The sequence below is a fragment of the Phaethon lepturus genome, unplaced genomic scaffold (assembly GCF_000687285.1).
Source record: "Phaethon lepturus isolate BGI_N335 unplaced genomic scaffold, ASM68728v1 scaffold26312, whole genome shotgun sequence".
Taxonomy (NCBI): Eukaryota; Metazoa; Chordata; class Aves; order Phaethontiformes; family Phaethontidae; genus Phaethon; species Phaethon lepturus.
This window is the reverse complement of record NW_010524492.1, coordinates 687-14,640: the sequence shown is the minus strand read 5'-3', so window position 1 is coordinate 14,640 and position 13,954 is coordinate 687. Positions and strand designations below refer to the sequence as shown.

The 13,954-nt window shown below is 42.5% G+C and overlaps 1 protein-coding gene across 1 annotated transcript in view; it reads right to left on the bottom strand.

The window, feature by feature from the left end:
• The window catches only part of FRZB (frizzled-related protein), a 9,431-nt gene extending 4,387 nt beyond the window's left edge, over positions 1-5,044 (bottom strand). Inside the window, exons 1-2 of the mRNA XM_010282473.1 lie at positions 4,990-5,044; positions 191-256 (exon numbers count right to left, since the gene is read on the bottom strand). Of these exons, the coding sequence (XP_010280775.1) occupies positions 191-256; positions 4,990-5,044 (121 nt within the window). The remainder of the gene's footprint in view (positions 1-190; positions 257-4,989) is intronic.
• Between the last annotated feature and the right edge of the window lie 8,910 nt (positions 5,045-13,954).

Sequence of the window (13,954 nt, the reverse complement as noted above, 5' to 3'; positions counted from 1 at the left end):
CCTTTCACTAACATATTACGCTAATCTCATCTATCCTTCTAATTTGGAAATGTTTCAGGCCACATCTTCCTTCTGTAATAAGTACCATTGGATTAACCATCAGTAATTGGGACCAGAGGCTTTTTTAATGAAAATTTCCCCTTACTGTAGCCTTAAAAGCGTTGGGAACTGGCCATGCAGCTGTTCTTACCGTAGTTATAATTGTTGCGTAGATAGGTCTTCTGGGTAGCTTTTATAGGCTTGCATTTGCAGCGCTCTATAAAAACAGAAAGTTTTGTTTAGAAAGAAAAGAGCGTATGTTCAGTGACATTCTCCCCGAAACCCCAAGCTCACACCTAACGGAAATTTCACTGAATTGACTTGTTTGTTACAGGCAAGTGAAATATTAAAAACCACAGGGTATTCCTGGTCTGTTCTGCTGCAAAATGTTGTGGAACTGCCCATGAGACCTCAAAGGTTTCTAGGAGAAAACTTGACACGCTGAAATTAAAAAAAAAAAAAAACCAAACCAAACCACTACAACTAACTAACCTCACAACAACAAAGACACAAGGACTTGGATTCTGAAGGGACAAAATCTGCCCTTTTAAGCCAGTTCAATGTTGGTCTCTTCTGTGCTCGCAGGTGCTGCAATTCCATCGCCTTACAATGCCATTCTCTCTTCTGTACTACGCTTACTGAATGCCCTCCTTTCTGCACCTTTAATCATACAGACCATAATACAGACACAGAAAGAAAATACTATGACAGGGCACGATTTAACATTTCATTGGAGACTACGTATCTCAGCTCAGTTTAGCAAATTGGGGATATTCTGGCTAGCAGGCATTTACCATAAGGAATATGATTTTTGTGGCTAATTCTTAACATACAGTTCATCTTTGGAGCTGCACCTTAAGATTTCTTACAGTGGCACAGCCTCTTTACACCTGAAGATGTCCAAGAGCTACAGTCAACAGATGAACCATGTCGGAGGGTGGTGGGACTAAGCGGCACGTAGCTCCCTGCTCTGAATGCTTCTGGGACGGTCCTGACAAAATGAAATCTCAACTATGTGTCTCCAGCGGCATCTGGCAGGAGGTTTAAGGGAGATTGAGTTTAAGAAGCTGAAAGGCTTCACTTCACTACTGCAGGTGTTTGGCATTACCTCTCATCCTGCTCTGGACTCTTCCTCAATTTTTGTGTAAATTTTACACAATTTTATTATGACGCAGAACCTCAGATTTAATTAAAATAGGTAAATTATTAGCCCTTATGGCGGTAAGGATGGCCTTCAAAAAACAGTACAAATGAGCAGAGTCAGAGCAGCATTTCCAGTGGTGCAGCTTCCAGACAGCTGGAACAATAATGGAGGTAAAAACATTTTCATGAGTGCCCGGGGAGTGCTAATGCTGAAGTTCCAGACCCATGCGTTCATTAACACCACCAATATTTCATGGCTGGTTGTTCTAATGCAAATATTTACTTATTTCAAGCTAGTGTCTAAGTGGAGTTTGGTGGAGTTATCTCAAACAGCAGGTCCCAGTATTACGCACACATGGTCATCTATTTTGACATTTGATTTAGCATTTAAGTGGAAGTAGACTTAATGCAGCCTATTTGTATACACCATAAGTCTAAAATACCAATGCATATAAGCTATCAGTTTAGTTAAATCCAATATGAAGAGCCTGAAGAAGAATTTTATTTGCCATATAAGATTTCTGCATATTGAAAAAAAAAAAAGGGGGATGGAATCATGTGGTTATGGACTTCTCAAATCATTATTTATTTTCTATTGAAAGAATTTTCATAGTTGAAAATAAAATTTAAAAAATACAGGAAAGAGGAGAACATTTCAAAAGAAGGGTATATTGTTTCCTTGAATTTCAAACACATCCTCAGGAATCTATATGTAGATTCATACAGACTTCAGCTTTTGTATGAGACTGTGTTAAAATAATAAAGTCAGAGAAGGGAAGTGATTTTTGGCTCCCCTTCTGCCTGTGGGAGTTCATGCATACTTTAGGCCAAATTATGGCCCATTTTATAAGCTGCCTTGAAACAGGCCATAAAAGATGTGCTCCTATGACCCACACTCATGCAGGCATCTCAGCGTTCAAGTCCAGCGAGTTGTACATTTTAACGTTCTCCTGCTCTACAGTACTTTGTTCTGTGGCACAAGTAGAATAAAATAGTTGAAATTACAAGACCAGAATACATAGCCTGACATTTCCCTCAATTTTAAGACAGTATTGGATTATTTTATTTTATTAATTTGAGGAATATATTGTATTAGCCTTGTTCTAGAAACAAACTATAGGCTTGTCCATGTTCTTAATGAAGGATACCTCCCAGTCGCCCTAGTGCTTTTCAAATTTACATCTCAAAGAACTTTACAAAACACTACATTATTCCTAATTACTATTTAGAGATACAGAACTAACACAGAGTCACTTGCCAAGGTCAGTTATAAAGTCAGTCGTAGAGCTAGAACCAACTCCTCTCTCCCAATTCCTGTTGCAGTGACTTTCAAAGGAAGCACAAACATGAGTATTAGAGAACTTGTATTTGATTGATGCATTTCAACCAAATTCTGTTTTGGCAAAGTTGAGCTTTCCCCAGGGAGTGGGAACACTCACAAAAGGTGTCTGCAAAAATGTACTGCATCTCTTGATGCTGAGGGAAAGTCCCATCTTGCATGATAGTCTCCTCTGAAGGTGCCAGAATTACCAGAAGGGCTGTGGGACCACAACAGTTACACCCCGAGCACTGAGACAGCCAGCGGAGGCTCACACCAGTTTAGACTGACTCAGCTAACTTTGCCATTTAAGTATTCTTTTTTAATACAAGTCAATACAGGACTAACAAAAGCTCAAAATCTATACCTTTGAAAACTTCTCCCTATAAATGCCAAAACGAATGGACTACACAGGAAAAGGATTTTCCCCATGGATTGCTACCAAGGAACGTGCCGTCTTAAAATATATGTGCATGCACACTCTAAAACCTGGCTGTAATTCTGATCAGAACAAGCACTCAAACCTGGAAAATGCTTCCCTGAAAAATAAGGATAAAAAAAGAAACTCTGGAAAAATTTCTGACAGACTTGAAAAGCATCTGATGAAGCAGATGGCAATGTAGTTTACTGCTGAGAGAGGTAAAAAAGCCCCCCTCAACCCATGCAGACCCAGAGGGAAGGTTTTGCCAGTGGACACTGCCAGGGATAAAAGGTGCCTTAAATAGGGGTAACCCATGAGTATTGCTCACTGCAACCATACATAGAAGCACATGCAATATGCTCCAGAAACCACAGAGCCAAGTCCAGGATTTTTTGATACCCATCAGGTTGCTACTTACAAAAAAAAATTCTATTTACATACTTTACTGAACATATAAATAACGCAATTATGAAACACAGCCTTTTAGGTGGTTAAACTGTGTTTGTCAGTTGAGACAGGTGTAGCATATTGAACCAGAAATTGTTTTGGTACAGCGAAAGGCAGTGATAAACATATAACCCTTCTTTTCAATTGGCAATTTTTCTGCACATCTTTACCCTATTTTTTGGATGGGATTTTTTTAGGTCTGGTTTTGTTTTTACTAGTCAAAAAGCATCATGACAGCAACAGTACAACTGGATCTTACTCTTTACTCTTCCACTGCAGGGTCACTTACTGGTATTACATGCTGTCTACATTCCTAAGGACAGGCAGTGCTAAAGATACGTTTAATATTTTTGATATAAGGTGATGGTATCCAGCTTTACTTTCATACTCAAAGTGAAGCTTGTAGGCTCTTCGCAGTCACAGTAGAGCACGAAATCCACACTTTTCTCAATGCCACACAATTGAAAATCATTTAAAACTAAGAAGATAGTAACAGTACTAATAAAAATCGTTAGCAATTCTTTCAGACATGGTCCTGTGCTCAAGGCAATTTAAAGTGAAGATTATTAAGGGGCTTACTTTTATAATTTTTTTCTAATTGTAGCTGGCTTTCTAAAGGATGTACACTACAACTTACATAACATTTTGCACCTACATAGCTATTTTCACATTGGGATGTACTGATCACACTTTAAATCCATATTATAAGCTGGGCATTATTAATACCTTTTTACAATTTGGTCACAGAGATTAATGATGAAGTTATCCAATTTTATGTAGGTATCTAATTTTGTGTTCTACAACCATACTTTGGTGTTTATATTAATAAATTGAGCATCAGCGCACACTATAGCTCATCGACACCTCTGGAGAAGGAAAGACATGATGGCCAACGCTAGGTTTCCAAGTGTCATTTTCTTGACAGAGGCCTAAGAGAAAACTTCCAAAGGAATTGTAATAAAATGCATGGAAACCTACAGTCATTGGCTTGCTTGAGCAACAAATACACATTTCTATAATCTGTTAGCTACCAACCTGGGCTTTGCTTCTTTGCATTGCCTATGACTAGTGGTAACACTCATGTGGTTTTACTCAGTTCCAGCAAAACCAAAAGTAAAAAGCAGGAGGGGACCCGCTGGAATAAAACCAGTCTAAAACCAGTCTCGGAGGGTCTCAGCTTCCTCCGGTTAATGGGAGTTTTGCCATTATCTACACAGAGTGCCGAATTTAATTTGCAAACCTTAAAGTCAGAATGAACCATCTTCTTCACTGGTTTTGCCCATTGAAAATCCATTTAACGATCATTCTCACTGTTCAAGAGAAAACTTCTTATGAAATCAGCATAGCCCTCTTGCTTTGATGGAAATTTTGCCCTGACGAAAGCAGAAGAGACGAGCGCTAAAAGGCAGGCTAAAGAGTTAATGAGTTGTATATGCTGAGAGGTCCACAGGCTGACCAGCCCCAAATCCCACCTGCCCACGGGATACAAAAGCACAATCTACAGGATTCCCAGACAAGACAGAGTATTTAAAGATCGCTTAGTACCCCTCTCAGTTAATCAAGTATTAAAAGGATCTGGAAGACTATAGCTTGTTATACAGTTTTATGAAAGTGTACTTACCAATGCCGGCGCCTCTACAGTTGCCGTTATTAGAATCCATAGGGAAATCTGTCATGGGTTCGTAAAATATGTAAAGAAATGTTAGTATTTTTGGATTATTTCAATACGCCCACATTACAATGTTTTATCTATCTCTAATATTTAGTATATTAAAACTTAATAACTTCATTAATAAACAGATTTTGATGTTCTACAGGCCAGCCTGTTAAAGTTGACACGATTTCTTACCTGAACTTCACCCCAATCCGGCACATCATGTTAAATGCTGAAGCAGATTAAAGATCACATTTCTACTGGTGTACAGACTGGCAGGTTTAGGACAAGGATGGAAACCTATGGCATGAACTTAAAGCATCTACAAAAAGTACACGTACTGTTTGCATTTAATTAGGTGATGAAGGAGGAATTACTTTTGGTTTGTTTTTTTGGTTACTGAGGAAATCAAACCAACCAACCACAATCATATCATTGAAGGAAATGCCAAAACAAACATTCCAGACCTTCCCCTGGAAAAAACATACTGATTATTTTGAAGGACAGATAAGGAACAGAAGGAAAAAAAGGCACTATGCCCAAAGAACTGCTTTTAGTCACAGTCATAAGTGGAATGCGTCCCACATTAGTAAAACATATAATTTCAAACGTATTGTTTATTAAATTTAATGGATTTATACATATACTTAATAATGAAAAACAAGTATGTTAATGCATATAATGTTGTAAAAGTTAAGGAAAAAAATAAATGCAAGAGAAACAGGATTTGGGAGAGAGGCAGTATACTTTATTAGAATGACACATCAAACAGAAAAACAAATGAGCTTTCAAAGAAAAAGCCCTTCTTTAAATTTGCATACCCAAATGTTTATGCAGTTTTTTCACCTATGGAAGCTGGAATCATACAAAGATCACCTTTCTTATATTCTTACATCCTATCATGGATGCAACACCACTGCTGTTACAATAGAGGACAAATGAATACCACGTAACAAAGGTCCTCTCTTGCAGCTTGAGCCGTACGACAGCCCAGGACACTAATGATACTCGGTATAGGTGAAGGGTTTAGATGTGTGGACTAAATGTAAGGGCTGGGACCACTATTTAATCACAAATTCTGTACCTACATATTTAAAATACCTGTTTACAAGAAATCTAGTATACTTAGTTGATCTTCTAATTTGGCTATCCTTCTTTTAAAAAAAAATAAATAAAAAAATCTCCCACCTTAATGCGTATTTATACTACTCTCAGCAACATGAAACTTCCTTTACACAAATGGGGATATGGCTAAATGACAGGGCAAGAGTAAATCTGAAAAACACCTATTTCCCTCACTAACATAATAATAAACTTCAAAAACTTGAGACTTCAGGAGTAATTACTCCTACCAACATAATGAGCAAAGGGTATAGAAAATAGCACCGAAGGATTGAATAGATGCTCTTTTACATCCAATATCCTACCGCTAATAAAAAAATCACATCCATTTTCCTCCTAAGAAAGGTTCAGACTACCACAGGATCTTAGAACAAAACCAACATTTCCATGGAGCCAAGGTGGTCTTTGGTTATCAGGTACTTCCATGGCAGCTGTAAGGCTTCTCCATGCTGCCTCGTAACAAGTCAAATTATGCACGCCAATTCTTAACTTACATATTTTATTTTGATTATTCACCTCAGCTATTCCCAAATTTTAAAAAAGCTGTTGTTATCAAGTGGTAATTAGAGATTGCGACCTCTACCAATAGCGTAAGGTAAAAAAAAGAGGTCTTCATCAAATTTCAATGCATTTTATGTTCTATCAAGTGCTTTCTTGTATTCCAGGACATAATGGAAGAGGAATGAAAATGATTTCCCTCTTGCAAATGGTAAGTAAAAGGATGACCACATTTCTTCTTGTTCTTCCTCTCCTGGGCCAATCCTCTGTTGTCTTGTTCATTTAGACAAATTGTAGCTTTAAACCAACAATTCCTTCTGACATGGTAAAAGCATAGAGAGCACTTTGAGGCTACAGTCTGATAATCCTCCCAACTGCTCCCACTGCTGACAGAAGTCTGCAAGACCTCCCAGCCACCAAGCACAGGGGGGTGGCTCTACCTCTCCACGTGCCTAAGACTGGCCTGAGATGTTTCACCACCCTGGGCATTCAAGACCCCTGCAGAGAAAGCTCTCCAGATTCACTGCCTCTCTCGTTTGGTTGCCTTGGCCAACTTCTCAGGTTGCCTGCAAGGTTGCCTGGCTTTGCACATGGCAAAGGCAACTTTTTCTGGTGCTTCATATGGCTCAGCAAGCTACAATTCCTACCAAAATAGGTACTTCAGTTATGAACGAAGGGATGGTTCGTTCACACCTCCATAGCACCTTCCCCATGCCAATAAAATCGTTTCTGCAGGCAGAAAAAATTTTCATCAGCAGAGGAGGCACGGGAAGTACCAGGTTAAACGCTTATCATCTTCACATCCACGAAGGAAAAAGAAGCCCTGAAGTGCACTCTCCGTTCCTAAATCAAGGGCTGATCCAAGCAGCCATGACTTCATGGTGTTTGAGCAAACCAAGTCAAATTCACTCTGGAATCACAGCTAAAAATAATCCAGAGCCCAGAAAAGGGTTCATGGCCTTCCCTGACCCCACTTGGAGGTATGACGCTCATGCGTATCGGCTGAGGAACTGTCCTTCAAACTCACACCAATGCAAGCAGCACTGGTTAAACACTCAATATGCCCAGTATAAACAAGCATAGAACTAAACTGCTTTCCACCAGATGTTCCCTTGCACTTCTAGGTACACAACTTATTTTATTTTTACCAAATTACAACATACCCCAACCTCAACCCATTTCCTAATTCTGCATTCATTCGTTTGCCAGGTCAGTTTGTCCTACCCCAAACCAGTGGCTGCGGGTAACTGACAAAGCAGCTGGCTGTGCAACAACTGCAATTCAGACATTGCGTGCAGAGCAGCTATTAATGGAAACGGCTCCCATTTCTGTGCCTGTGTGAAGGCTGCGGCGCGCTGTGCTCTGCAGTCGCGGCCAGAATGCAGTACCTGTCAATGAGCAAAGGAGGAATAAGCAGGTACCAATACGTCACTTTGTGATTCATTTCCTTACTTGCGAGGGCTTGGGCCAGGCAAGTATTGACCCTGCCTTGATGCTTATCTTTCCCAGAGCACTCACACTTATTTAGGGATGAGCAGGTTCTACTGAGGGAGAGGAGCGTGGGCTTGTGGAGGGAACCGGAGACCTCCACCACTCTATGACACATCTCGGGAAAGGCTTCACATCTCCCTGATCCTTCCCCCAGTCAAGCTCATACCACCTGGTCCCTTCTCATCTACCAGGGGAGCGATGGGAAAAAGGGTCTAGGCCAGCCCTGCCAACAGCTGCTCGCAAGATTTTGCATGGGTGTGAGCAACCACAAAGTCCCATCCCCTGACCCCAGAAGCCTAATGGGCAGAGACCTCTCTTCATCAGGAGGTGCACACTGCGTAGACCTTCAGTTGTAATGCAGACAGGAAAAAAAAGAAGCTATTTTTAAAAACAAACAGATGACTTCCTATTGTTCCACTTCTCTTCAGAGGTGACCTCTCTGCCAAGTTTCATCTATGCAAAACACTCTTTTTGAAAGAAATATCTGTCAGTGATGATTAGCAGGATTGCCAAAGAGGAAATATTATCCAGAGCTCCAGTCCAAAGGCTTCCTATTAAATATTGTTTAAGAGCAGGGGAAAAAAATCCAAACTGATTTTTCCAATAAGCCGTTTTAATTAATCACTTTTCAGAGGGATGCTATATTAAAAAAACCAAAGCCAAACCAAAACCACAAATCACTAACAAGGAGAGCTGAATAAAAGCCACTGGCTTAGTAAGCATACAAAATAACAATGCCTGGACCACAGATTTGGATGAGAGGTTTGGGAAAAGGAAACAACTTGGTAAAACTTGGTTTTGAGCAAGCATCTTACTTGTATCACAGTTTAAATGGAAAAAAAAAAAAAGGCAGAGAAAGAGGCATAAGTAACATGATCCTGATGGTCACTGCAATTAAAGAATACGACCCAGCTCTTACTGAAGCCATTCCAGGCACCCGGCTCCAAAGAATAAACCCACAGCGAGCGGTGGCTACTTGGGCACTATCTTCAGATGGAGACATCTGTGAGCCCCACTGATTAAGAAACCCTTCCAAAATGCATGAATCCAGACCTTGCAATCTACTTCAGCTCTTAATACAGAGAGGATCTTTGCTAATCTGATTGCAAAAACATGCACAGCGAAGCAAAATAATACGAAAATTGATCCTAGTTAAAATTTAAGACAGACCACTCGAACTCCAAGTTGTAGAGCAGCCTGCAACATGGCAACACGGCCGCTCCACATAACAAATAATTCCACATCACGAATTCTGCCAGGTTTTGGTGACATTTAATGGCCTAGGTCTTGACTTGATGCTTAAACTGTGAAAGCCATTCTAGGGGACTCAGCCCACAAAAGCAGACAAACTGTAGCGATAATATAAGAATATTGGTGGTATCATCATTAATAAGGTTTAAATTCTCTTATTTACTTTTTCTTTCTTCTTTAAGGCTTGAAGCTTGTAATGATTTTGTTCTTTAATGAGGCTGCTTCCAAGTTTTGAGTGAACACCTAAAACAACTCTCAACTTTGTAAATGACAACCACAGCATGCCTGCTCGTCCTTGGTGCAGGCAGAGATACTCCCCTAGCAGCGCTGTGCACTTCAGCTACCAGAAGCAGAGCTGTGCAAAGGCTGAGTCAGGGCAAATTTAATCTAGAGTTTGGAAACCACCGTTTTGGAAATGAAGTTAATAGCATATGAAAAACAAGCATGGGAAACGGCTCTTTCGCTTTTCTTTTAAGCATACAATGCCAAATTCACACACTGGATTACTAAGAATTCATCTAGGCAGACAGGCAGGTATGGAGGACTTGGCCTACACAGAGAAATCATGAGTTCATGTAAGATTTAAGAAAATGTATCTCTGTCGCTTGAATAATATTTAATTTTCTTTAATGTTTAAGTGAATTTTTTTTTTTTTTAAATAAGAGATTCAAAGTTCTCGTCAGCCGTCTTATGATAATCACTCAAAACAGTTCGGACATTAATTACACGTGGTTGACGCCTTGTGGTGCCGCTTGCCTTTTCTCCAACATCTCATTAACAACCTGACATGCCTCCAAGCTATTTTTCTATCTCAGTAAGATGTGGTGAGACAGAAACCCAGCCAATGGATCTGTTCTCTGATACGCATGGCACCCATCATACTGCTCTCCTTTTATTGCCAGTTCCCTCTTCAAAACAAGAATAAACACGTCACTTGAGACATAAACATTCTGCTAGACAGTAGCAGCCAAGCACACGCGCTTAAGTGTTTTTCTGAGTCAGCATCCCAACAGCAGCAATGACTGTGGTCAGGCTGGTCATTTATTACGCGTACAATTAAAGACAGATCCCACCACTGAAATTTTAGATTCAAGAGAGTTTTTGTCTATCTGCACTTCTTGCTGCTTCACAGACTAAAGAAGATGTGATAGGACCCTGAATGAAGGAAGCACATAACCTGACAGATGTGAGGAAGAGTCAGCATATGCACAGGGGAGACTGAAATATATGGGGCACGTGAACGGGCCCTCCTGCATACACAAGACAGCTTGTATCAATGTCTGCAAGCAGAACTGCTTTCATCCTTGAAGAGCACGGAACTTCGATGCAGGATGAAAGCCATAGGGTACAGGAGACATTAGCACATACTAATCTCACATCTGGGATGTTAACATATTGCCAAGAGGCTTTTGCATCCTCCATCCTGGACGGCGATTTGTCAGATCCTCCACAAAAAGCCAAAATATTCAGCGTCACACCTGCCTGCAGAACACCCACACCATGCCCACAGCATCCCTCTGCTGCCTGGGTGTAAAGGAAGCCAGATGTTTCCCAAAGATAATGAAAAACAAAAAAAGATTTGTTTCCCACAGGATGCTTGTTTGAAGATCGTTTCTGTAACTTGAGGGACCTGAGACCTCCAAACCAGCAGTGTGGTGCAGCAGCTCACACTCAGGTTTTGGAGACCAGCACAAGCCCAGAGGGACTGCAGAGGTTTTCCTTTAACTGAACCCTAAACAAGGCACTTCTACTGTTCTTATCGGCCTTCTTCATTACAGACATAGCAGCGGCTATTTCATCCCTTCAGCTTGTCAGCAGCCCTGCAGAACATCAGGAGAAAGACAAAAATACCTCCCTCATTGCTGCAAGGAGGACAGTTCTAGATCTTCCTTACCACCTGGGCTGCACATGGAAAGAGGTCCAAGAAGATATTTGTGGAGGCCTCATAACCTGTGCCTCAATATGCGAGAGTGAACTTCTCACTGGGATTTGCCACAGATTCTGCCAACCACAGTTTCTCCATATTCTGCAACAGCCACAGTCTACTAGGCATGGGGAATACAGCTGATGGGAGAGGAACTTCTCATCTTTTACTGCAACATCAGCCAAAGAAAAAAAGTCAGGTGAACTTCAAATGATTTCCAACTTGGCATCATTGAAATGAGAGTCAAGACCAATTACTCTAACGGTGACAGGGGATTTTCACGAGCGTCTGTACAAGCTCTTCTCTGTCGCAGAAGAGCAGATGATAACTGATCCAGCATGATGTTAACCTGCTGCAGTCGCTTGCAGGCGACTCAGCCCAGAGAAAGTGTGTCCTGAGGGTCAGAAGAGCCCTTGCACCTGGTTGAACCATGCCCTCAGAAAGATGCATGGTCTAATATTGGAAAAGGAATAGAAATCAGGCTTTCCGAACCCTGTCCCTGCTCCGACACGGACAAACATCTGACCACGTCAGCCTTCAGGCTGCTGCCTTATGGAAGGGACTAGACAAATGCTTTAACCCTCACCAGTAATAATGCAGAGACTCCAAGAGGAAAGGAAGCAGCAGAATCCTGTTACGTTGCAGGCAGCAAAAAATGAAAGAAAAAAATCAGAATTTCACTTGTGAATAATAAAAAAAATCCTCTTCCACAACAGAAACCCGTGAAAAAATGGGTTTGTATTTCTGCCTGCCCTATTACATGTAGTTTACAGACAGCACAAGGGGCCTAGGAAATAAGAGCAGGTATTCTGCATGGTCCCCATTAGGCAGTTGGTTATTCGTTGTCTTCTACTTGGCTACAATCCTTTATTTGAAGAATTGAATTTGGAAGTGTTCACCTTGCCTCTTCCTAGAACAGGAATCCTTCACTCTTCTTTCTAAAGGAGCAGTTTCATTCCCTCAAGAAGGATTCTTTCAGTCTGGTGCATAATGCATCAGTTCAGAATTTTCAGCCCAGAAATGAGAATGTCATCAGGTTCTCATTCACTGAAAGGGAGTTTTCATGGATCTGGCCCTGGAATCCCTCAAAGAGGTTATTGTACTGCTGAGGTCCTCAGAAATAGGTAACTCGGGGGCAATTTTAGCCAAACTTCCTCCCTCCACATTTGAATGCGATTGCTTTCAAATTGCTGCAGCTCTGCCAAGCCTCGCTCAGTGTGGAGCCATTTTTAAGGTGGTTTACGAAAGCACCTCGATGCTGAGGAGAAAGGTGCTTGGCATTCCAAACCGTACTTCCCCAGACCATCCCAGCAGGTCTGCGGCCCCCAGAGAGCAGCAGCAGCAGCAGCAGCGAGGGAGCTGCAGGCAAAAGTAGATGGTTGGGTTCACGGACTGGGGACAACCACAGGGCGGGAAGGATGGAAAGGCGAGAGGGGAGCAATGAGAAGTGTTAGAGCGAGAAATGGCAGTAACGACTGGCGATATCAGGGTACGGTCACTGAGCTGAGATTTCAACAGGTGGAGAGGGTAATGCGATGGAGATAGAGAAGGAGCGGGGTTAGTCTGGCCTACAAATAAATGGGGGGGAGAGGAGAGAGCAGCTTACCTGGGAAGGCTGAGCTGGGAAGCACGATCAGGAAACTGAAGCATGAGATTTCATTAGGAGAGGAAAACAGGAATTACAGTGTTTGGCATTGCTGGCAATGGGATATATAAAGCATTCGGTAACGGGGCAGAAGCACAGTCAAATACTGTGCTAAGAATAGCATGGAAAAAACCCCTTTCGTTCATAGGCCACTGCTGGGGGAGGATGGAAAGGTGGGATCCCCCGCCCGTCAGCGAGCTCCCACAACCTGGCGCTGCAGCTGCAGGCACGTGGGTGCTGCTCAGCCTCTGACCCCTCTTCGCTGCTCCCCTGCCCCAGCTCTACTCTCCCACTCCTGTGACGGAAAGGTCTGGCAGACCCACTGACACTGCAGACTTCGCAGCAAGGAAACGCAGAGTGGTTCCGCCAGCAGCAAACGCTTTTCTCAAGTGAGACAGGTACTGTGGTCATTTCATAAAGGTCACAGGTCACTCGTGATAACACCCGCTGGCTTGCTTTAATTTCCCATTCGATAGCTCCTTCAATTTAGTATTTCTGTGGGGCTCGGCTCACCATGTTGGAGCTGTGCCCTGCTATCTTCTCCAGCCCAAAGGCAGCCGTGACAGGAGCACACCTCTCACAGAGCAGGGTCCCTGAGCAACAGCGGGTTTGCAGCATCGTGGTGGCCCGAGTGGTCCTGCACGGAGATGCTCCTGCCTCCCCGGTACCCCCAGACAGCAGCCGGACACCCCGTGCCAGCCGTCCTGTGGGACCACAGCAAGCACAGCCAGTGAAACGGGACGCAGCGAGAAAACTGAGGGACTTCAATGGCCCCTCGGAGGCCGTGGGGGTCAGGTACCATCACAGCTGCACTGGAGCTGCCTCGGTGCTGCAGGCAGCCTTCGGCTCGCTCGCAGAGGCCGGGAATGAAACGCAGCGGAAGGCTGCACCTTGGCTGTGCTCCTCGCCCAACCATAACTCGTGAGCCCAGGGACCTGTCAGGGGACTGGCCAACCTTCAATGCCAACCCCAGAGATGAGGTTGTTTTCTCCCCTTTGGGT